Source organism: Falco peregrinus, chromosome Z, assembly GCF_023634155.1.
Source record: "Falco peregrinus isolate bFalPer1 chromosome Z, bFalPer1.pri, whole genome shotgun sequence".
NCBI lineage: Eukaryota > Metazoa > Chordata > Aves > Falconiformes > Falconidae > Falco > Falco peregrinus.
Window position 1 is genome coordinate 11,730,254 of NC_073739.1, and position 25,006 is coordinate 11,755,259.

At 40.0% G+C, this 25,006-nt stretch overlaps 1 protein-coding gene across 3 annotated transcripts in view; it reads left to right on the forward strand.

The window, feature by feature from the left end:
• The window catches only part of ECPAS (Ecm29 proteasome adaptor and scaffold), a 71,280-nt gene that overhangs the window by 2,296 nt on the left and 43,978 nt on the right, over positions 1-25,006 (forward strand). For 2 of the 3 annotated variants that reach the window (XM_055790193.1, XM_055790192.1), the window contains exons 2-7: positions 15,097-15,227; positions 18,882-18,998; positions 20,606-20,724; positions 21,793-21,945; positions 24,039-24,207; positions 24,749-24,888. In XM_055790193.1, coding sequence (XP_055646168.1) covers positions 15,097-15,227; positions 18,882-18,998; positions 20,606-20,724; positions 21,793-21,945; positions 24,039-24,207; positions 24,749-24,888 — 829 coding nt within the window. Of the gene's footprint in view, positions 1-15,096; positions 15,228-15,833; positions 15,939-18,881; positions 18,999-20,605; positions 20,725-21,792; positions 21,946-24,038; positions 24,208-24,748; positions 24,889-25,006 lie in introns of those variants that run through there. The other variant, XM_027789313.2, reaches the window with a different exon arrangement.

Here is a 25,006-nt window from a genome sequence, read left to right on the forward strand (position 1 = left end):
ACTACTAGTTTTAGATTGGAAAACCAGCTTTCCTTGCCTTATATACACATGACTATAGTAAGCTTTGATCTATAGCTCCAGTCAAACACAAACGCATACTGTTTCTTTAAATTCTGTATAAGGTTGCTTACCATTTTAGAGGACAGATTGTTTGAAGGCAGTGTAAGAATGGAGATGTGACAGTTTAAAATGTCACAGGGGCAAAATCGGTAAATTGCCCCTGAAGCTGTGAGAGTTCAGATGCAAGGGAAAGGAAAGTTAATTTTGCGTAAGAATAGTCAGCCACTTGAATGGAGAGCCTAAGCCTGGCATAGTGCAAACATTTGGATTTCTGTATGCTGTTCAAGGTTTTATATAAGCTTTCCTATAAAATGGAAGAATAGGATGAAAGAAGAGAATATATCCCCTTTCCCTCAGGCTTTCATGGCCTTTTTCCGGTCAGATCCTGTGAAATAACCCAGTGACTGGCCTACTTTTACACATGCCCCCTTAAGTGATTTGGCTGTAAGCACACAATGGGTTACTCGTAGAGCCAGGAATAGCACCAGCAAATCCTGACTCACTGTTTGCTGCTGTAATCATACTAGATATATTTTCTCCCAAAGCGTAATACCATTTGAACCAGAATTTGACTCCTATTATAGTAGTGGCACAGTAGATGAGAACTTTATTTTTTATTCTGCATGCAGAATAGTGCAAAAAGAATTGTTTAGCTCTGGAGGGACTGAAGAGTGTCTTTGAGCCTTTGCTTTAGCTGAAACTTGCCCCTAAAACTACCCCTGCCATCCAGGCAGCAAAGTTGAAAAACTCCTGTGTCCAGTACTCTTGATTTGGCATAGAGCCTTTTGGAGAAAATGTGGGGGATGCTAGCGTGATTAAATGTTTCTACAGAGTTTAGGTAATGGAGGGGGAGGATTTACTTGATTTGATTAATTTAATTTACTGAAACAGTTCTAGAAATGCTTAATGTAGCGCTACCACTAATCTGTCAAACAAACACTTTATGGGAAAGTGAAGATAAATTCTGGCGTTGTGCACAGCATTTTGCTAGCCCCATTCTCTGCTCTGTTTTGCTGAGGACTTTGACTCTCTCTTTTGGTTCCTGGGATGCTTTTGTGGTGATCAGTTAAATTATGAAGTACAGTTAGCTTGACATGTCCTAGCCCCAGTAGTTTCTTGAGTCAGTTTTTGTAAGAACAATGTGTGTTTTGCTTGATACTCAACTAGACAAATTTACATTGCTGAGGGATCTGTGCAGAACAGCTGAGATACTGTGCACAGTATTTATGAATGCCAGAGGGATCTAATTCTTTATCTTGCATAAAGACGAGGAGAACCTGTGCACGTGAAATGGTGCTTAGCTGAACTGAGAGCAGATTTCTGAGATAGAACGACATGTAGTGAACTAGCTACATCAGTAAGGCAAAACATTCAAAGAGTTCACTTCCATGATTTTAATAAAAAAAAAAAAAAGAGGGAGACACCCTTGCTAACGGAAGGAAAATGTTAAGATGTTTGTTTATTTACTTCATCCTTTCTGTGTCTTCCTCTCAGTTGTTCTCTTTGGCAAGCTACTGTAATAGCAGAATGGGAAGAAGGGGTGTGTTTCAGTGAGCAGGTTTGGCTTTTGCTCTTGGCTTGGGAGACTGCAAGATCAGTTCTGAAATAACAAGACTTAGAAATCTGTGACCCTTTTATGGCCAGTGTTGTAGGACTTGGAAGTTTATAAAGCACAAGTTAGAGCCTTGTTCTTACAAATTTTACAAGAAAATCACAGTACACATTGTCTGCGTTTTGAAATCTTTCCTTTTTGCATGAGGTGTGGTCTTTAAGCACTGAAAACTATATTCCTCCTTGTAGTCTTAAATGGAGACTGGAAAGAACCAGAAGGGAAACATGCATTTTCTGACAGATAGGTAGCTACATTGCCATGGTAACTTGGGGATTTCAAATTCCAAATAAACCATGTCTGTTGACACAAATTGGACACTGCTGCTGATAACAAGGGTACAAAGATATATCTTGTTTTCCTGCCGCTTTGGCTCATTTACATACAGTGAAAGGAAATGTGTCTTTATATGCAATGCCCATTATTAAATTCTCCATATTTATGTTCATCCTTTTGTAAATGCTGCCCCCTCAGCAAGAAAATGCTACAAAAAAATGAAATACTGTGTGAAAATACTACACAGCAGCATGGAAAGAAGTTGTGATTGTACCAAAATACATGAATATCTGTTACAAATTTTGCATGGACTTACTTGTATGTATTTTAAAAGTAAATCTACTCACGCAATTCATTCTTGGTTGGTTTGTTGGTTTTTTTTAAAATCCATAGTAAAATGTTGACTGTCATAGCTGTGTCACACATAAAATGTTTCTAAGACTACATATTAAACGAGACATGATTTCTCAGGTGATTTCTAACACTGTGGGGAAGTCTGACGGACTGTGGCTGGTGCCCAGAATCTGCTTATGAGCTGTGTGCATAGCAGTCATCTTTTTTTCAAGAAACTGCTTCCAGCTTTCATGTTTCTGAAGGGAAACTTGTAAGAGTATCCCCAAAAAGATGAATTCAGTGATGCACTGAAGGGTAGTAATGATTTAATCTTATTTGCATTATTCCTTCCAACACTCCCTGGCAAAGCAAGGAGCTCTTCACAATGGAGCAAATCTAGAAGGCTTGCAATGATCTCCGTGTGCCCTACGCTTTTCCATTGTTTCTGAAGTGCAAGTTTGCTCTTGTAGTGGTTTTTGTAGAATCCTGCAGGATTGGGCACAGGGTTTTCCAGTTGTTTCTAGTGAAGTCTCCTTCCTTTCCTCCTTTCTCCCTTTCACTTTGACTTTCTTACCAGTGTAAATAAAACAATGGCAAATTCCTACATTGTAATTCCACCCCACCCCCTCCTTTTTTAATTGTATTTGTAAATTCTCTGGACTGCATTAAAAGTTGGTTCTTTGCCTCTGACAGCATATTGTTCCCCCAGCCCCATGTTCACCAGAGCTGAACTGTGGTAGATTGACTATGGAAGGAATTTTATAAACAAACATAATTAGCTAATGCAGAGGGTGCTATAGGTGGGAACCAATACCAAGGAAATATTACAGTCCTAAATTTGAGATGAGGGTTTAATGTGAGACCGAGGAAGGAGAAGCCTTTGTAAAATTTCAGGTCTCGTAAGTATTGGCTTTATAGGTGGGGATAACGGTGTACTTTACTAAATGCCACGCCTCCCATTACTTCTTTCTTCAGTGCTTCCAAAAACTTTAAAAATACCTTTAACTGTATTACTCAACTAGGAAGTGTGTCATTGCTTGAACTGCATTTTAAGTTTGGTATTGGCTATAAAGACTGAGATGCATAAAGCTTTGTGATTAAAATTCAGTGCTCTTGTTGTCAGGTTGTGGTAAGATTGCTGTAGTAGTCAATTTCAGTTGCTAAACCTTATTTAAAGTGTCTTGTGTAATTTTTTTTTTTTCTATGGTGTATATAGCAAAGCAAGTTAGACCTCTTGCTTCACTTATTTTTGTTATCATATAACCTATCATTTACCCGTGAAGTTACAACTATGCGGTTTTATAGTCGGCAGTAGGGGCAGTAAAATTAGATGGAGAAGGGTTTGGCTTCATTCTTAAAAAGTTGTGGAGTGCGTGCTATGGGAATGTGAGACGGGTTGTGAGCAAACCCTTTGTCTGGTTTGATGTCTGATACACGGTGATCTGCTCACTGGCGCAGGCTGGGCACGCAGGCTAGGTGAAGGTGAGGAGAAGAGGCAGGGAAGGGAAGGAGCTTGCCCTGCACCAGCAAGCGAGTCTGCAACACGCATGGAGGTAGAACACAGCATCAGGCTCCTCTCTTGGACCATTGTGTGTGGTGCTTTAAATCTCAGGGGTTTATGCTTTCCCATAATGAATGCTGTCAGCTTGAGAGATGGTCTTAGTTGTTAGTAGAATAAAAACTGAGCAGAAAATAGCGTGCGGTACTTGGGAGGGTTTATACCTCTGTTTTCCTGTCCCACAGCTATGGATACAGCCTGCATTGGCAGCACAGGAGAGTGCTCTGACAAACTCCTGAGCAGTTTCTTGACTGCAGCCAGGAGACTAGTCTTGAATTTTCTGGAGTCCTGTCATGCTTATGGTTAAGGGAGGGATGCATGATGGCAGCATGGCATTAACTGGCTAGGCAGCAGAGATAATGGGGAAAGTAAATATGTCACAGGCAGCATAAACAAGTAGGTAGCCTTTTTTCTCCTGATATTTTTTTATTATTATTACAATTCTGGTTGCTGCTTATAACAACAGAATAACGGAGGAAGCTGGAAATGGCATAGATGCTGGAAATGTAGCACATTGCTGCGCTTCCTGTGGGCATGTGCAGAGTGGTTTCTGTGGCTTTTGGAAGGCGTGTGTCATCCCATGGCTACAACAGATGGCTTCGGAAATGACCGCTCGTGTTTCCTCACACTTGAACCTGATCTGTTACCATGTGAAAGAACATGTTGTTGGGAAGGTTCCTCAGTTGGCTTGCTTGAGGATGGTAGGTCTGCAGTGATCTTCTGGAGTTCTGGGTCTGAGGGGAAAGATTTGGTAATTTCATTCATTTTTTGAGTTACTAGGGCTGCTTGGCATGGTGTAAGCAGTCACCTAATGCAGCTGGGGTCATGAGACACTGTGGAGGTCCTTGGGGGGAGGGGGTGTTACCGAAATCTCGGAATGAAGAACTTATCGACACCAATGTGATGTAGATAAGTAGACACTTCTTTATTGTGCGTGAGCGAGTCCTCTCACGATCAACGCACACCAGGTCTCAAAATCAAATACCATATAGAGAACTTATTCATACATATTCATTAACTATTCATACATAATCATAACATTTCCAGTAAATCATTAACATAGGCTCCTCCTATATCCGATTCTGCGCAGTAGAGCTTAGAAAGGTCTAGAAATGGGTCTGGGGTACGATTTGGGTAGGTGGTATATGAGTCGGTGGTCGCGATCTCCCCCTGCCGGAATTACCTTTTACTAAAGTTCACGGTTTCTTGGCAGGCAACTACAAGCTGTTCCAGTCGACTCTTCCCAATTTCCATTAATCTCATATTCTGACATCTCAATACACTTTCTACATGCAGAAGACTGGTCAGATACAAAGAAACCTTTTAAACCCTAAATTATTACCTAAGTTTCAACAATAATTCCAGCCCATTCTTCTGGCCTTGGTACAGGATGTACAGAGGGTCTCATAGCAGCTTTTACTGAGCAATTATAAGTTTCCTCAAAATATATTTTTATCCTTCTATATTTCTATTCTATAAAATAATTCTATAAAATCAATCAATCAAATAAAGTCAATCAATCTTTACTTATGAACAAATCGATAACATTTCCCCCCTTTGAAAGTGTTGAAAATCATTATTTCAATACTTTCACATTATTTACATATCATTTGTTTCAACATATTTTGGTGGTGGGCTATACCTTGGTGGACTAGTAGGTACTTCTCTCATAATCATACGATTGACTGCAATCCTATTGGTAAACTGCTTCTTCAAACATGCATATACTAGCATGATCATCAAAAAGACAATCAGTAACAAAAACAAATTTTTGATTATGGATTGTATCCAAGAGCTCAAGTGTTGCAGAATGGCTGTGTGATCACGGCCATGACTCCCTTAAAGGTCTTTGTGAAACAAAGTTAGTGTAAGTTAGCTGAAGCAGGCCTTGCAGCTGTGCTGAGGCATGCTGATAAGGAAGCTGAGAAAAACAGACTGATGTTGTGCCTAATGTTGTAAATAACTTTGAGGAATTCACGTAGACAAGAGAGAAAAAAAATATGTAGCTAGCTATCTGCAGAAACCGCAAGTGGGAGGATGTATGAAAATGTAACCCTTTAGAGCTTGGGCAATCAGCAGATGACTAGTAGGCATAATTAACTGGAACTGTATATAAGACATAATCGCACCGTAATAAATCGAAGCTTGCTTTATCACTCATATTGAGTTTGCCCGCTTGACTTCCCTTGCCGTCAACACTCAAGTTCCATCCTAATTTGTTAAAAATTTTCCAAGCCAATCTTCTGACATATCCTTTTGAATTGTTTCAGTTTCTTTTTCAATTTTTCCTAATAGGTCTAGATCATGTTCCACATCCTGAGTGACATTTGGAATGTGGATATAACAGTGGTCCAGTTTATCCTTGAGATATCCACATACTCCATGTTCTTTAAGTAAGAGCATATCTAATGCCATTCTATTTTGTAAAGTCATTCTAGAGGTCGCCTGTAATTTTATGTTCAATTCCTTAAACCCCTTTTTAGTAACGTTTGCTAATTTTTGCACTTGACCAGTTAACTTGTAAAGCCATGCTCTGTTCCTGTATGATGCTATAGGATTTAAAAGTGATTCAAGTGCCCAGCCAATTTTCACTCCTGTAGATGGTTCATTCCAATTATCATCATTTGTCTCAGATCTCTTTATTCGTTTCAGTTCTATATTCTCTAGGGATCCTCTAAATGGTGATTTCTTCCAAATCGGACACAATGTTGGCATGCTTAAAATAATTTGTTTCACTTTACCATCTAATGGTAGATGAGTGGTCCAGGTTCCATCTCAATGCCCGAACTAAATGTCCTGGACTGCAAATAGTAGTTTTACTACAACTAAACAGAGTTCCTTTTCTAACTGTAAAAGTGCTGGTTAAATTGAGAGTGTTCTTAAGACCTCGACAAAAACAACCATATTTTAAAACAGTGGCCTATGGAGGAATTCTTTGGATTACTAAGTCTGCTTTACTGCAATCATACACTTTTTCCCATTTCCACCATGGCACTATTTTATTTTCCTTCTCTCCCGATGAAGTTGACCTATCATTGACCCAGGGTAATACTGAAAAAACTTTTCCATCCCAGGTAAAACACCAAGAAGTTCTTGCCATATACTGAAAATGAGAAAATATGGGCATAGACCATATAGAGTCCCATTGTTCTACTAATTGGGTACCTTGGCCAGTTTTGTTACACTTCCATTTCATGATACTTCTGCTCACATTGGTTTTAAGTTGTTCATCGTAAGAACACCATCCTAACTGGAGATTTGGACCCCCAGGAAGAAGAACTCAAGCTATGGCACTAGGTCGGGATCCTGTTATAAAATCATAATTCAATAGTTTGGTGTTGGTTTTTTTTTTACAATCTGTTTCTTTACCTGGCGACTTCCACTGTTTTCTAATAACCTTTACTTGTTCATACCATTGAGTTACTGGCCTTTGTTCACAATAGGTGGTCTCATTTTTATATTCCAGATTGGTCGGATTCATGGTTAAAATTCCCCATGGAATAGATTCACCTGCTGCCTTCGGTATTGGCAAACAAGCAGTGAGCTGCGTGACATTTTGTAAATTGGCAAATTCTTTAATCAATCCTACCATCAAATTTTCCTCAGCCATTTGTTTGGGAATGTCAATTACTTGTTCTGTTTCTATTTGTCTTTTGTTCCTGTCCACAAGCTGGCCCATGATCCCACCAACACTACCGACCAAAATAAAATCCAATATAAAAATTAGACATGTTTCAGTGTCAATTTTAAAGTCTCTGGGTCACGATTGACAATCTTCCATGGAGTAGGTGCTTTCTTCACTCGAGTATAATGTATCCAAGCATCTGATTCTGCTATCTTGATAGCTGTAAAAGTGGTTAACAGTATCTGGAAAGGTCCTCTCCAGCGCTCCTGCAAAGGTTCAGAGGTCCAGGTCTTCACATAGACATAGTCTCCTGGTTGGAAATTATGCACTGAATCTTCCAGGGGTATAGGTCTATTCCAAATTACTACACTCCAAATTGCAGCCAAAGTTTTCCTTAGAAAAAGCAAATAGTTATACACATCTTGTTTTCCTTTTACATGTATGTTTAGATTTGGTTCTAGAGACTCATATGGTTTTCCATATAATAATTCATAAGGACTGACTGAGGTTCCACTCTTTGGCTGTACCCTGATTCATAATAATGCCAATGGAAGTGCCTGAGGCCACTTTAGACTGGTTTCTTGACAAATTTTACTTATTTGTCGTTTCAAAGTTTGATTCATCCTCTCCACTTTTCCACTAAATTGCGGTCTCCAAGACGCATGCAAATCCCAATTAATACCCAATACTTTGCTAACACTTTGGACTACTTCAGCAACAAAGTGTGGACCTCTGTCAGAGGAAATTCCAATAGGAACTCCAAATCTCGGAATTATTTCTTGTATTAACCACTTCACAACCTCTTTTTGCTTGTGTGGTGCGACAGGGAAGGGCTTCTGGCCATCCTGTAAAAGTATCAACCCCTACCAGGATGTACCGGTACCCATTTTGTCTAGGTAACTCTGAAAAATCTACTTGCCAATAATCTCCAGGTTCTGTACCAGACTTCAGCCTACCCTTTTGAACCTTTTTCTTAATCACTGGATTATTTTTCAAACATACTTCACACTTTGCAGTTACCATTTTAGCTATTCCCAACATCTTAACTGATATTACTTGCTTTCATAAAGATGTTACTAAAGCTTCTGCTCCCCAGTGACATTCTTGATGCCTCGTTTGAATTATCTCTCTCATCACAAGAGGTGGAATTACTACCTGTCCGTTAGGAGTTATGCACCATCCAGCTAAGTTTTTCTTAGCATTTAATAACTGACCCAATTTGTCATCTTCCTCTGAATATCTCGGTTTTTCCCTAGGAAGGGTTACTGTTTTAGAAGGAATTATTGCCATTTGCAATGCTTGTTTCTTTGCTACCTTTTTTTTTTTTTTTTTGCTGTTCTATCAGCTAAATTATTCCCAGCTATTATTTTTGTATTCCCAATCTGGTGTGCCTTACAGTGCATGATTGCTACTTGATCTGGCTTTTGAACTGCTTGCCATAATCATAAAATTTCTGTTTGATGCTTAATGTTTGATCCTTGAGAGGACAATAACCCCCTCTCTTTCCACAAAGCTCCATGGACATGCACTACCCCAAAGGCATATTTTGAATCAGTCCAAATATTTACTCTCTTGTCTTTGCTTAGTTCTAAGGCTCGAATTAAAGCGATGAGTTCCGCCTTTTGGGCTGATGTGGTACTCGCCAATGCTCCTGCTTCTGTAACTGTAGCCTCTGTTGTTACCGCGTATCCGGCGTATCGGACTCCTTGTTCCATAAAGCTGCTTCCATCAGTATACAATTCCCAGTCTGGTCGCTCCAAGGGCACATCCTTCAGATCTTCACGACTGGAATAAACATACTCGATGGCAGCCAAGCAATCATGTTCCAGTCGTCCTTCTTCCTGTATGGAACTTAAAAACACTGCAGGATTTACCAGGTTAGTTGTCTTTAGAATCACATCATCCTGTTCAGTCAATGCCACTTGGTACTTCATCATTCGGCTGGGGAACAGCCAGTGTCCCCCCTTCTGTTCTAGGACAGTTATCACCATGTGTGGAACATAGACTGTTATTGTTCTTCCCAAAGTTAACTTTTGAGCTTCTTGTATGAGCATCACTGTTGCTGCTACTGCTCGAAGGCAGTTTGGCCACCCTCTACTCACTGTGTCCAGTTGTTTAGAGAAATATCCGACTGGTCGTTTCCAGCTTCCTATCCTCTGGGTTAACACTCCCAGTGCAAGGTGTTGCCTTTCATGAACAAACAACTGGAAATCTTTGGTTAGATCCAGCAGTCCCAAAGCAGGTGAAGACATTAAGGCGTGTTTTAACTCTACAAAAGCCTTTTGCTGTTGTGGGCCCCATACAAAGGGGGAATTCTTTTGGGCCTCGTACAGCGGTTTAGCTATTAGCCCATAGTTCATGATCCAAAGGCGACACCACCCAGTCATTCCCAAAAATGCTCTGAGTTCATGAATATTTCTCGGCTCAGGTATACCACAAATAGCTTCTTTGCGATCTTTTCCTAATTGTCGTTGTCCTTTTGAAATCTCAAAGCCGAGATGTATCACAGTCTGGCAGGCTATTTGGGCTTTCTTCCTGGATACCTTATACCCATTTAGTCCCAGGAAATTCAAAAGGTCAATAGTCACCTGTATACAGATAAATCTTTATTCTGTAGCAATCAATATATCATCCACATATTGTAAAAGTAAATGCCCAGGTCTTGATTTATCCTGTTTCCAGATTTCAAATTCCTTTGCTAAATGATTTCCAAAAATAGTTGGACTGTTTTTAAATCCTTGGGGTAATCTAGTCCATGTCAACTGCATCTTTCGCCCAGTTTGAGGATTTTCCCATTCAAAAGCAAACAGTTTTCTGCTTTCCTTTTCCAAAGGTATACAAAAGAAAGCAGCTTTTAAATCAAGCACTGTAAACCACTGATAGTTCTCCCTCAATGCTGTTAACAGTGTATAAGGGTTTGCTACCACAGGATAAATATCCTTAACTATTTGATTTACTGCTCTCAAGTCTTGTACCAGTCTATATTCACCCGAAGGTTTTCTGGCTGGTAAAATAGGAGTATTATACTCAGATTCACATTCTTCCAAAATTTTATACTCCAAAAATTTATCACTCAATTTCTTCAATTCCTGTCTCACTTCCGGTTTGATTGGATATTGTTTAATTCTCACTGTTCCTGCGCCTTCCTTCAAATCTATTTTAACAGGTTCTGCTAGTTTCGATTTACCAGGAATATTTGTTTCCCATACAGTAGGGATCACTGCCAAATCCACCTCCGGTGGAATTTCTTGTTCCTTTACCTTTTCTTGTATCATCAGGATTTCTCCCGTTTTTGACTCAGGTATTTTCAAGAAAAGCTCTCCTTCGTCAAAAACAATCTGTGCATTTAATTTGGATAACAAATCTCTTCCTAACAAGGGTATCAGACATTCTGGTACATACAAAAATTCATGTGTAATTATCTTATTTCCAAATTTCAAATCCAGGGGTTGCAGGAATGGCCTGTTTTTGTTCCAATTTTTCCTTTACAGGTATTTAATAAAAAAAATGTTGCTCCTGTATCTACTCCCAATCTCACAATTTGAACATTTTTTTCCACTTTCTTATTATCAGAAGTTATAGCCATTACCAAATTATCTCTAATAGTTAGCTTACATTCATCCTGCCAATCCTTTCTTTGTCTTAAGTAAAAAAAAACCAAATCCACATCTGGCATTTTATTCCATTTCCCTTCTCTTTTACAATACAGCATTAACTGCAGAATAGTGTTATAATTCAGTGTCCCATTCGTGGGCCACTTTTCCTGATCATCCAATATATACAAAGGCCACCAATTATTACAATACTCAAATTATTACAATACTCAATCATCTGGCTCTTTTGCAGATCATCCTGTAAATTTCCCCAATGTGCCAATAAACATCCCAACAAAGAATTTTTCGGGATTTTGTCATTTACAGCGAGATTACCCATGCTTTTACTTTTAAACAACCGAGTTAATTTAGTTGCCATGATGTAATTACTCACAGTACAATACACAATTATTCAACTCTGTCACTCCAATCCGCGGATCCACACTCCACACTCACTTTCGTTCTCAATTACACATCTCACCCTTACAGCCACACTCACACTTTCCCACAGTTACTTTAAACAAACATATAACACAATATTATACCTCTTAATTTTCTTCCTAATACACAAACTCAAAAAACAACAAAAACCCCCAAAAACTTCTTCTCACTTCTTGTTAGAGGCACTACCTTAGAGAACACTATAGCATATAGTTTCTCTTTGTTTCCACTTTTGTCCAACCCTGCAATAGCTCTCGCTTATGTCTTACGGGCAGACGCCTAGGCTTCCACTTCCACAAGGATCCTTTTAGTCCAACCCTGCGCAGCTTTCACCGCGTCTGACAGGCAGACTTACTCAGTGAGACTCAAACTCACTGGTGGGTCTCCATCCCACTCCTTACCATACACTTATTATAGTGGGACTCCTACCCACTTCCTCTAGTGCACTTACTTACTTACTTTAGTGGGACTCCAACCCACTTACTACAATTAAAAAAAAGAAGTGTCTTACCAAAAATCCAGGGAACGTCACGAAGAGCCTTACAGATCGGGGATCGATGGGTGTCCCCGAGAAATCCTCGGTGCCGGCTGGAACCGATCAGGTCCCCGACTCCTCCGGTCTCCTTCAGCGAGGTCCCATCTGGGGTGCCAAAACTGTTACCGAAATCTCGGAATGAGGAACTTATCGACACCAATGTGATGTAGATAAGTAGACACTTCTTTATTGTGCGTGAGCGAGTCCTCTCACGATCAACGCACACCAGGTCTCAAAATCAAATACCATATAGAGAACTTATTCATACATATTCATTAACTATTCATACATAATCATAACATTTCCAGTAAATCATTAACATAGGCTCCTCCTATATCCGATTCTGCGCAGTAGAGCTTAGAAAGGTCTAGAAATGGGTCTGGGGTACGATTTGGGTAGGTGGTATATGAGTCGGTGGTCGCGATCTCCCCCTGCCGGAATTACCTTTTACTAAAGTTCACGGTTTCTTGGCAGGCAACTACAAGCTGTTCCAGTCGACTCTTCCCAATTTCCATTAATCTCATATTCTGACATCTCAATACACTTTCTACATGCAGAAGACTGGTCAGATACAAAGAAACCTTTTAAACCCTAAATTATTACCTAAGTTTCAACAATAATTCCAGCCCATTCTTCTGGCCTTGGTACAGGATGTACAGAGGGTCTCATAGCAGCTTTTACTGAGCAATTATAAATTTCCTCAAAATATATTTTTATCCTTCTATATTTCTATTCTATAAAATAATTCTATAAAATCAAATAATCAATCAAATAAAGTCAATCAATCTTTACTTATGAACAAATCGATAACAGGGGCATGACTTGAAGAGGAAAGTGAAGAGAGAAATTGTTAGGATTAAATTAAAAAAAAAATTGGATTATGAGATAAATGTTGTGAAATTGTAAACTAGCTGAAAGCCTGATTGTTCAATGAAATCTGTCTGAAGCAAGAGATTGACTCGCAAGTCAGTTTGCATTGTAGGTGCTGCAGAATTTCGGCTTGCAATTTCCCTGACAGTAAAATTTCATAGTCCTCTGTCTTTTCAGCTGCCTGTCATATTTGCTGAGCAGAAAATAAGATGTTGGAAGTGATCTGTTTAATCTGCTGCTGGCAGAGGAGGAATGATGCTGTGAGGACTCAGTGCAGGGATAGCACAGACTTTAAAAAAACAGGACAGTAAAGGCTTTTACAGCTACGTCGCGATAGGTTTGCTGGCTAGAGCTGTATTTGCATTTGAACATCCTTTTTCTTCACTGAGGTTCCAACCATATCCATTCACCTCAATCATTCCCTCTGCCCTCTACCAGTGCTTTTTTCTCTGTTGCCTCTGTATTCTTTTACAGCCAGCCTAGTGATCCTACTCTGCTGAAGGAGGTTTCTCCTTGGTCTCCCTCTAATCTCAGCTTGCAGCAGGTCACTTTAGTTTTAGGGGGAATGATTTACTCCTTGTAGGATGTCTGAAGACCTGTTGTCCCTTCAGAAGCCCTGGGCCTTGCTGCCTGTAGGTCTGGCCCGCAGTGCTGCAGTATGGAGAAGAGATGCTCGTGATCCTGTGCACAAGGACTGTTGTCAGCCTGGTGGCTGGGAGTGCTGCTGTGACAGGGACGTTTTGCTTTGCCTGGTTTAGCTGTTGGGGCAGCTGCATGCTGGCATTTGACATGGGGACTCTCCCATTCTTTTTATAAAGATGTATGGTCATCAGCCCTTGTGCTTGAGCTGCTGACAGAAGGTTTTAGTGTCATCTGTTTCCTTGAAATGATCTTCTGCTAGTTTCCTGAGAAAGCAGATGTAATTTCTCCATGCCCCACTCCTCCTCTTGATCTTGTAGGAATTGCAACTTCTACCTCATTGCAGATGTTAAAATATATTTTTTTTTCCCTGTTCCTTCCTGGGTTTGGGGAGGTGACCTGCTGGCTAGAGGAAGCTGTTAGAGGAATTTGTTAGAACACTCCAGCAGCTTTGTAATAGGAGCTTTGTGTTTTAAGTTATGGCAATATGTCCAGAGTTTCACATTTATGATCTTACTCCTATTGATGACAATGCTGTCTTTTGGGAAAAAAGATCAACAAATTGTAACAAATCAGTAACTGGCTGTCTTTTGGAAAAAAAAGAACAACAAATTTTAACAAATCAGTAACTGAATCAGTCAACATTTGTACTGCTTTGTAAAGATTTCCTGGAAGACCTGAGTGCCATAACAGAAAGTTGTGGGCAGAACAGATTAGTCTGTGTCAAGATGTCCTATGAATACTCCCATGAGTATCAAATTTGTCTGGGAACAATAGTCTCAAGCTTTCAAAGAATTTATTTCTCACTTTGTAGCTTGTTTCTGGTGCTTTCAAGTGTGTGGCCTGTTTATTTGTAGGCAACTGCCATGATGTGGCTTGCCCCTGGCTTATAACTTGTACTTTGCCTAGACACTTCCCTTTCTGCAATACTAACAGTCTTGGGTTCTGTTGTAAGTGCTTGGTGTTTTTGTTCTGTTGACACAATATCTACAACAATGGGATCGCTGTGCATGACCGGAACTCTGGGTTTAACAAGAATAATAGCAAGAATTGGCCAGATCTTTTTACCCTCTGATTAACTAGAGGAAATACAGAACATCATGGTCTGAATGCAGATCACAGCAAGCATATTTTCAAAAGTTAGCTGCAAACCTTTGCTGTCAAAGCAGAAAGGGCAGGAATGACTTGAGATCCTAACCTTGAGTTTCACTTTTGGAGATATTCTAGCCTCTACTTGAAACACAGTGTGAAGCAAAGAAAATCTTAATTGCTCCTGTCTTTGGTAAGAGTGGTCTCTCTGTAATTGTGGAGACTAGTACTCAAAGCTATCAGACTGGTTTCTGCCATCAACAGTTGGCTCAGTTAACGGTAAAAATACAAGATGGCTCTCTGCTGAGTGCTGTTGAGATGGAAGTACTTTGAGAATCATGTACAGCATTTCTTACAGGCCTGTTAGGGAATGTTGAGAAAAAGTTGTTTTCTTGCTACAGCAATTTCAAGTTTCAACCAGGTTTTTGTCTTGGTTTTTTGTTGTTTGTTTTTTTTTTTGAACTGCAGATCAGCTTGAGCGTGTGTTCTTGCGTCTTGGCCATGCAGAAACAGACGAGCAGTTACAGAACATTATTTCCAAATTCCTACCCCCTGTTCTCCTCAAGCTGTCCAGCACACAGGAAGGAGTTCGTAAAAAGGTAAGAGTGCCATTTTGAATCATAGAATAGTTTAGGTTGGAAAAGAGCTTTAAGACCTTAGAGTCCAACCGTCAACCCAGGACCACCAAGTCAATTACTAAACAATGTTCCTAAGCACCACATCTCCCTCCAAATACCTCCAGGGATAGTGACTCAGCTGCTTCTCTGGGCAATTTACTGTAACAGTATGTTCCAGATCAGGGAGAAGGAAATGCCCCAGTGTATCATGGTTTACTGTGCTTGGTTCTTCTCAGTGAAGAAATTGACATTTTGAGGAAAAGTTGTTGTGAGCCTGATAGAGAATGGGTTTATCGCAGCTATTAGGGCTTAAAGGAAACAGTTACTGCTTGCATCAGCAAGGTTTTTTGCAACTGTGTGGCTTTTGCAGGTTGTGGAGGCTGCGTTTGTTTCCACTTGTGACCACCTAGCTGTGAGTTAGCCTGAGACCAAGACTTTCTGCCATAGCAGTGGTTGCTGTGGCTTCCAGGTTAGGGCTGTTGTGCATTCCCCTGACTTATATATGGCACATATGGAGCAAGCTTGCTTCTGTGTGTGAAAGACTCATGAAGACATGCTCATCGATGTCGTTCACTTGTCTGATAACAGGAATAGGAGCAAGGACCAAACAATTTTGAAGATGGACTTTGATATCTATCTGAAGGAATTCAGTCCCCTGGTACAGAAGGCAGCTTTATCACAGAATTCATTCAGGTACATATTAAATTCCACCTCCAAAACTGTTTGGTCCTAGCCCGGTTACAGGTTACTCTGTTGTTAATGTGGGTAGGTGTCTTAAGAAGTATGATGCATTTTCAAATGCTAATGACTTTTAAGCACAAATGCCTGACTTTCTTTCCAGCGCTAATTTTTCCTATTGGACAACAAAGAATGTGCCTGTTTTTCAACTCCAGCCTCAAAATCATGTTAAGGCAATGAAATAAAACAAAAGTGTATGTCTCCTCACATGAGCACTCAGGTGATTGGAAAGCTAATCTAACAATGACTTATGAAGTAGATGAAATAGAATGGAAAGAGAAGGACAGACTCCTTATGACCCAGTGACTGACTACAGGCAGTGACGGATGTCTGCTGTTCCATGTCATGTCTCCTCTGCAATTATTGTAATGACTTAAAAAAAACCCCCACACCTAACAACAACGAAAAAATGTACCAACATAGTTAATTGTCATTTGAAAACTCAAATCATCTTGATTGAATTGACAATGTAGTCAAAAATGTTGACTTTTCATAGCATATGGGCAAAAAAGAACATCTGTGTGTTGCCAGTAGGCTGCTGAAGGTAGATCAATGCCATTGCTCAAGGACTTCCTTTCACTGAATTTCAGAAGCACAGTGTAGTTCATTCAGTACACCACATGGATTGACTACACATTTTTCACTCTGACTCCCCAGACTAACTTTCTACTCAAGCTTGTACTGCTAACATGGAAAGGGTAACTTAAAATTCCATTTTTCTTCCTGCTGCCTTAACATATTGCTTTGTTGGTCTTATGGGTGCTCTTAATTTTTTGACTGTCAGGTCAGTATTACTGCAGCATTCAGTAATTTGAACCCGATTGTCCTCATATGTTTTCAGATCTAGGATGTAGTCTAGCTATATGGATAAACTTGCAATGCCTGTACCTTGTTAGTCCATTTACTCTGAAAAGGTAATCCCTCTTCAGGCGACATTTTGACAGATTCAACTCTAGGATTTTTTTTTTTTACCGAATCAGTTACCCTAGCAGTGTCACACAAAGAACTAATCTGGGGTGAGTTCACTCTGTGGGTTCAGATGTGTTCCAAGAAGCAAGCAATGCACTGGCAGCATTTGTGCCAGACTGGATACTGTGTCGCTTTATGCAACCCATGTGAAGCCAGCAAAACCGTAAGAAGCAGTCATACTCAGATGTGCAGACATTTGCCTGATTCAGGTCACATGAGTACTTCTGGATGAGTTCCATAGTGCACTGATCTGATATTAATGATTAGAGAAGCAGGACATGAGCTAAACTCTCACACATACCCAAATCCATCCACGTATTTTTTCACCAGCCACTGTGGGTAACTTGAACAGGTTCCTCAAGCTCTGTTGTAGTTGTGTGTTTCTCTTCCTTCACAAAAAAGTGTGTGCAGACACATTTTTTCCTCTCTAACATAATAGTAATTTGTGACTGCTATTATAATAATTTTGCAGCAGCAAAATTTGGTAGCTGTCAGCATTACTTAGCTTGCCGGCTTATCTGGTCTCAATCCCATGCTTGTGGTCAGCTATGCAGTTGCTCTAGATTATAGCTGGACATTGTTTTGTTTGATACTTAGTCCTGGAGTGGATATGAAGGTGATGTCTTAGCTCATATGCAGCTCAATAAGCATATGGTTCTGCAGTTTCCATGACAAAGTCCAGTGACAGTAATTCAGCTGCTTTTTCACCATACCAAGGTAATAAGCCATAAAAAACACAGGACAGCATGCCCACCATGGCTTTTTGACTTCCGTTGCTTGAAGTCAACATGCATCTAGGACGGGCTCTGTCTGGTTTTACTGAAGTTGAGCTGACACCACTTCATATTACTTGCATTTTTGCATCGCGCCACTTGAGAACCTGGTAGGGTTTGTAGGCAAGATGCAGGTGTTTTGTGTGATTTCTAAGAACCTATTGTGCCATACTGGATGCTGTCTGTAGTTTTTTGAGTTCCTCCATTCAATTATGGTATCTCATTTAGTGGATTTACAAATGGCACTTTGCTGATGCTATGCTGAGAAACTATTCCATGGGATTGTAGAATCATGGGTAATTCATCTTGGAGGGGACTTGGAAGTTCTCCAGACCAACCTCCTGCTTAAAATGGGCCATTACAAGTTCTGGCAAGGATGGTGAAGGGTTTATAGAGATGAGTCTCTAGAAACTTCCAAGGATAGAGACTGCACAAACTCTCTGGGCCCCTGCTTGACTACTTGAGAGTCCTCATCATGAGAATGTACCACTCTGCACTTCTCTTGTTTCAATGCAGTCTGGCCTCTGCTCAGTTCACAGTCCAGGGCCATTCCCCCAGAGCTGCTGTTTGGCCCCATTGACGTTTCTGCTGGGGCTCTGCCTGCCCAGGCCAGGGCTGTGCCTTGCTCCTGCCTGACATGCATAGGGCTCCTTTTGGCTTCTTTTGCCTGGTGGGTTTCAGTTGAGTATTGTTCCACTCCAAGCATTGTCTTCATACGCTTACTTGAAAACTTTATCATGGGTGCATTTTTTTCATTGTTTTTTTTGTTCCATGTTGTGAACTGGAGTTACTCTACAGCCCCAAGACAGAGCAGCAGTGTGGGTTTCCAAGGCAGGCTCAGTTTTGAGGGGATGGTAACCAACTGTGTAGTCATCCTCAGTAATCATTTCTTATTGACATTTCTATTAATGGAGGTTATTGGTTGTGGTGTGGTTTGGGACTTTTTATGTGTTTGTCTTAGTGACTTGAGACATGTCAGAGTGGTTTCAAGATAATGCAATAAATGATGGATGCCATTTTCTTAGAGATTGAATAATCATGAAGCTCAGGCCTGATTTGTTTATAATAGGCCTGCCTTCTGGACTGGGGATGATGTGCAAAGGTCAGTGTAGTAAAAATGGTGACTCTTTCAGGTTTTTTGTTTTCTTCCTGTCAGGTCATGGAGCTGCTGGTTCATCTGAATAAACGCATCAAAAGTCGTCCAAAAATTCAGCTTCCAGTAGAGACATTGCTAGTTCAATATCAAGATCCCTCTGCAGTGTCCTTTGTCACTGTAAGTGTCTGTTCTTCCAAGAACAGTTACTGATTTACTTGTAACAAGCAGAATATTTTTTGAAACTCTGTTTTTAGCTCTGTCATTGTTCCTAGCAAGTGTGTTATTGTCATGAGGTTGATGTTTTAAGAGGTTTTTTTAAACTAAACTAAACTTGGTAGTCTGTTTTGGGTTAAAATTAGTTTCATAAAGCAGCTGCACTATTGATTCTGTCCAAAGTACTGGTAATTGTGCTTGATATTTCATGAATGCGTGAATTGCCCTTGCTTGTATTGTAGAGGGTCAATTCATTGTTAGAAGCTCCCTTTTGCAAACTAACCCTTATCCTGATACATGCAGGATCCGTCTTATTTCAAACATCTGTATTTCTCTGAACACCTAAGAACCCATATTTTTATGTGTTTTTAGGGTCAGGAGCTTAGCCAAGGAAGAAAAGATGAAAAAAACCCTTATTTTATAGATGGGGAAACTTTACTAGATGGATTCCTTCAGTGTAGTTTAAAGAGTGAAAATAGTTTAAAAAAGTTTTTGTCTGTGAAGACAATTTTCATTTCAGCTGTGGTAGATCTATTGCAAATGACCATCATGAAAAAAGTGATAAAATCAGAGGCATTTTTTTTTGTCCTTCTCATTTGACTGTTCGTTCCTAAGTAGCATAAATGGAAAACATAGTGTCTTAGAAACTGATGGAGAAATATTTAGATTTTAAGCAGCAGTAGCATAGAAAAAATGTAATACTGTCTTTAAGCAAGTGGATTATCTGGAGTTCACCCTTTAGAAATAGCTGAGGGCTTCTAGAATGCATGCATTCTGTAGAGCAGTAAAAAAAATAAGATCTTGTTTGAAGATAAACTGTGCTTTTGGCTGGGCATGTCAAAAATCTGTTTTCATTCATGTATCTGAGTGATGCATGTTGTTTTGTGCCATGAGGCTTCATACAGTTTTAACAAGTGCCATCTGCAAAGAAGCATCATACTTCCCACTTCAACACTTGTTTCAACCAGGTCACTGAATGCGTAACTCTTATCTCTGCAGTTCTTGGCTGAATTTGGATCAACATGGCAACAGTTAGGTAGTCCAGTATTCAGTATGGCTCTGCAGTGTTGACCTATCACTGGGCTGTGTTTGGATTGCATTTTCATGATGGTACAGAAACACATTTTCAAGAGAAACCTTGCCTATGCTGCTGACTTTCTATTTATTCAATACTGCTTTCTATTTTGTTTCGGAAGTAGATGAGAGGGAACATTACATTTGCTTTCGTTGAAGCTGTTGCTCAGGTAAAGCTGGTTTTGGTGTAATTAGCAGCAAATAAGAGAAGCTAGAGAAGGTTTTTGCACTGTTGTTTTCATCCTTTTAAAGTGGAGGTTTAGCAGGACCTACTCAGAAAACCCTTTCTGAATTTTCTTAGGTTTTCTGACTGGGTTTTGCTGAGACTCCCCTTTAATAGCTGTTAGTCTGGTGAGCCTTAGAATTAAGAAATTGGTCTCCCAAAACATACGTTGTTTCCAACAACCAGTTATGTAACACAACATACAAAAAGAGTTTAAAGAGCAGGTATTTCTTTTGCACTGTTGCAATACTACGTGCTTTTTCTACTCCTTTAGAATTTTACCATAATTTATGTTAAGATGGGATACCCTCGTCTGCCTGTGGAAAAACAATGTGAATTGGCTCCAACTCTTCTCACTGCAATGGAGGGGAAACCTCAGCCGCAGCAAGACAGGTATAACTACTTATCCTTGGAGTGAATTCTGTTGGTATTGTTTCAATAAAATAAATTGTATCAATTGTTAAAAGATTATTTTTTTTCTCCCCCTGTGATATCCTAATTGTTTAGGATGTTCTTGGCTGGTGCAGTTTGGATCAGCAAGTCAGTAGTTTGTGTGGTACAAAGAATTCATATAGTCTAATGTTGTAATAATATACAGGATCTTCAGCAGCAGACTCCCTGCATGATAAGAAGTCTGTGTTGTAACAGATATGCCTGTCCATATTCCCCATCACTGTTCATCAATTTCTCATTTCCCGCTTAAGGCCAGACCTTCACTAAATCCTCTGTCCAGCAACAGGAACAGCAGTAAATGTCTCAGACTGGCTACTCTAAATTGTGAGATAACCAAAGTACTTACTCACTTGAAACACCAAGTTGTAATAAAAAAAAAAAAAAAAGGCTGAAGTTGGGAACTGGTGTGTACAAAGAACTTTGAGAAAACTGTTCATTATGGACCTGATTCTTACTTACGTTGAGATGAGTTTCCACCATGCTGGCACTGGAAAATGGCATAAAAATCATATCTTCATTCACTGTATGTCACTATGACAGTGTAAAGCTAATTTTGAAATGACCTTACTGAAAGGTCTTGCAGTAAAATCTTGCTTCCATTCATGAGAACAGTGTGAAAATACTTTATTGTCTTCTCAGGGACCATGGTTTTGCCCTGTCTGTGAAAAGCAAGTACATGAGTGAAGAGATGGGAAATTTTACTATACTGGTATATAATCAGTATATTCATCTGTGAATATATACACCATCTGCAGATGGTTGCCTGTGTGCATGCATGCAGACATATATGTTCTATTTTAAGAACAAATCCTAGTTTGTCTTCTGCCTTCCATTTTTAAATGCATCAGGTAGCAAATAGAGGCCACCATATTGTGAATCAGTTTGTCTTTTGTTAACCATTTTTTTGCTATTAAGGACCATGTTTGTTGTTAAGTTTCTCTTTTGAATGTTAAGAATAAACAGATGTGTTTTTTTTAAATGGTTGCAGTAAATGTAATTGTTTTTCAGCCTAATGCATCTTCTAATACCAACCCTTTTTCACATGAAATACCCTGCCGAACCACTGAAAGCAGCCTCTTACCCATTTAATCTTGCTGAAAAACCAAAGACTGTACAGCTGCTTTTGGACTTCATGTTGGATGTTCTTCTTATGCCTTATGGGTAAGTAACAGTTAATCCAAGTCTTCTCTAGTATTGATGTGTTCTTTGTGTGTGAAACATGAGTTGTACCTTGGGAAACTCATTTAAAATAAGCTGCTACTTCCTAGCTTGAATGAAGCCAGTTACGAGTTTCAGTAAGACACAGAGCAGGACCCTAATTTTAAGAATGGGATCACCATCTTCCTTATTTAATAAAATGTCTTTTTTTTCTACTTAATTAGGTGTTACGCTGTTCTGTCCTTGACCTCTTTTGGGATCAAAGTGAAGCTATGAGACACGTGAACTATCTGTTAAATAACTAAATCTTTAAAATAGAAGCCAAATCAAAATATGTGCTCATCTTCCTGCAGTTGAGTTTTAAGGCTTATTCCTCCAAGGTCTTAAGCAAGCATAGTATCTGAAAACTTCTGAGTTCCAGAATTGAACCTTTAATAACAAGATTTGTCTTTCATCTGTCTTCTGCTGAAAAATGTTTTAAATGTAATGACATGTCTTGGTGTGAGCACTGTTTCTGAGAGCAAGAAGGATTTACAGAGCAACTTGAATGTACTGATCACTGCTTGTTAGGAATCTTATAGTGTCTAAAATCAATGTGTTCTCAAAATCTATTTTCCACCAACTTTTCTAGTGTCTTTGTATTGCTAGGGGGAGAACAGGGGGTTTTTTGACAGTGCATTGATTCCCGTAGGATTTTTCTGAGCATCTAATTTTTTTTCACCCAAGTGGATTAACCTAAAAGAGTGACTTTTTGAAATAGTGAGCATCTGATGTTTCTCATGTAGCTTTGCTGGAGGCCATGCTCCTATCAAGCATTTCAGGGGCCAGTTCCTTACCATTTGAGTGTGTAGAGACTTGCGTCTTACAGTTTAAAATGCCTAGCTTGCTCCTCTGTTCACAGCTCACGTTCTTTAGTTTGCCCAGATTTATGCTTTTAGCTTCACCCCCACACTGCTGTGGCTGTTGTTTCAAGTACTCAGGGTTTGCAGTGACACTGCATTGCCTTCCGTGCTTTTGTACTCTGGCCAAGCATGACAAGTTCTTAAATACTCAGAGACCATGAGGGTAGGAGTGAAGGTTTCATTTTCTTTCCAGAAGGTGCTCTGAGAGCGTCTTCAGCTAGTGTGTGGCTCCGGATGTCATCTCCGGTGAGACAGCCACTTACAGCTAATTTATGCCTGGTAGAATTTGCTCAATCATTGCCAGTCTGCATGCAGTAGAACAACCCTAAAACCTAACTGTAGGGCTTAAAGCCCATCATCAAGTTAGTGTTTTAATGTTTTAACTAGTGACACTTGGAATGAATGTTTATCCATATTGATGAGACTGTTTACTTCCTTTTGTTACCTGTGTGCTGAATGCAGTGCAGATTATAGCTGTCTGGAGCAAAGTAATTCTTGCTGGTCTCTGCACTACAGTTTTGATGCCTTAATGTGTTGACCAGCTTCCAAGGATCCAGGGAGAAGTGGAATGGCTTTTGTGGAGTATGGAGGTGTGCATAGTGCAGCTAGACTAGCCAGGTTCTGAGAAGACTATGATCTGTAAACTTAACCTTCATGGTTTTTGCTTTCCTTCCCTGCCCAGCACTAAAATTGCCATTTCCCAATACATTATTCTTTTTTTTTTTTATATCAAGGATTGTTTCCTGCCACTTCATTGTTGCATATGCTTCATTATTTCCCTTGTTAGGTTTGCATTTTGTATAGAAATCATACCAAGTGTTGTTAAAGCCTGTAGTACAAGTTGATCAAATGTAGTACTGTTTGAGCAGTCACTTCTAATACGAAAGAGATCTTTCTTTCTGCTTCGTAACCTGAGAACTCTTTTCAGAAATGCCAGTGAACCCTTCCCTTTCCTAACAGGTTTGTTTTCAGGCAGTTAAAATGAGATTGTTACGGCTTTTGCAGAATATGCTGGGATAACTGGTAACTGAGTCTCAACTAAGTAAAATTCTGTCATGTCAGAGCCATGGGATTAATTCAGGAAGAATATGTAAAGTTGGACAGATTATGTTTATTCCTCCATTCCAGCTTCTAATAGAGCTGGCAACATGGGTTGGTAAAGCCTCTAAAGAAACTTCTTTCTCACCTGCTTAGGTTTGTATTGAACGAATCTCAGAGTCGACAAAACGTGCCCTCGGCCCAGGGCTCTTCATCAAGTAGCGTGGGAGGTCCTGGAATCCCTCAGCCACCTCCAGGGATGAGCTTTTATGCAGCTAAAAGGATAATTGGAGATAGTCCGTGGACACCAGAGCTGCTAGAACAGGTACTTAAAACTGCAGGGCTGGTTCTTGACGAACTGGGGTTGGTAACAGAGATCGCTACAGGCAGAAGAATGTAAGGCTGGTGGGAGAATACATAACTAATTCTGATCAGGCCTTTTGTTGCCCAGAATAAATTTATTGATGGACTTTGCATGATGCCGTAAGGAACTTTGTTATAGTGAGATGGGGTGGGAGGTGCCAGCAGTTCTTGGAGCTAGTTAGGAGGCAACTGTGACTGCAGCCTACTCTTGCATTTTCCTCCTAAAGATAGTAAGGTTGCAAAACTCTCTCCTGTTGATGAATCATCCTTATTTAGTAGAGAAGTTGCAGAATATCCCTAATTGTAATGCTGATACTTTGCTGCAGGTGACTGCTTTGCAGGAGGCAAGAGCAGGGTACAGCTGAAGAGATGGAGAGTATATGAACTTTTCCTTACCAAGCAGAAGCCATCATTTCAGACAGCTGCACTGCTAGTGCTACCATTGCTGTAACGTAATGCTTTCTTGTCAAGTAACTGCCTTTACTTTCCCCACTGTTGAATAGTGTAAGCTGGGGATTGTGAAGTTCATTGAAGCTGAGCAAGTGCCAGAACTTGAAGCTGTTATACACCTGGTTGTAGCCTCCAGTGATACAAGACACAGTGTTGCCACCGCAGCAGACCTTGAACTAAAGAGCAAACAAAGGTACAGATTTGGATGTTTGGAAATGTTGGTGCTAGTGTTCCTAGGAGAGCTAGCTGCAATTAATGTAGTGCTCCAGAGAGACTGTGCTCTGAAAGAGAGAAGGCTGCAGTCTCTCTCC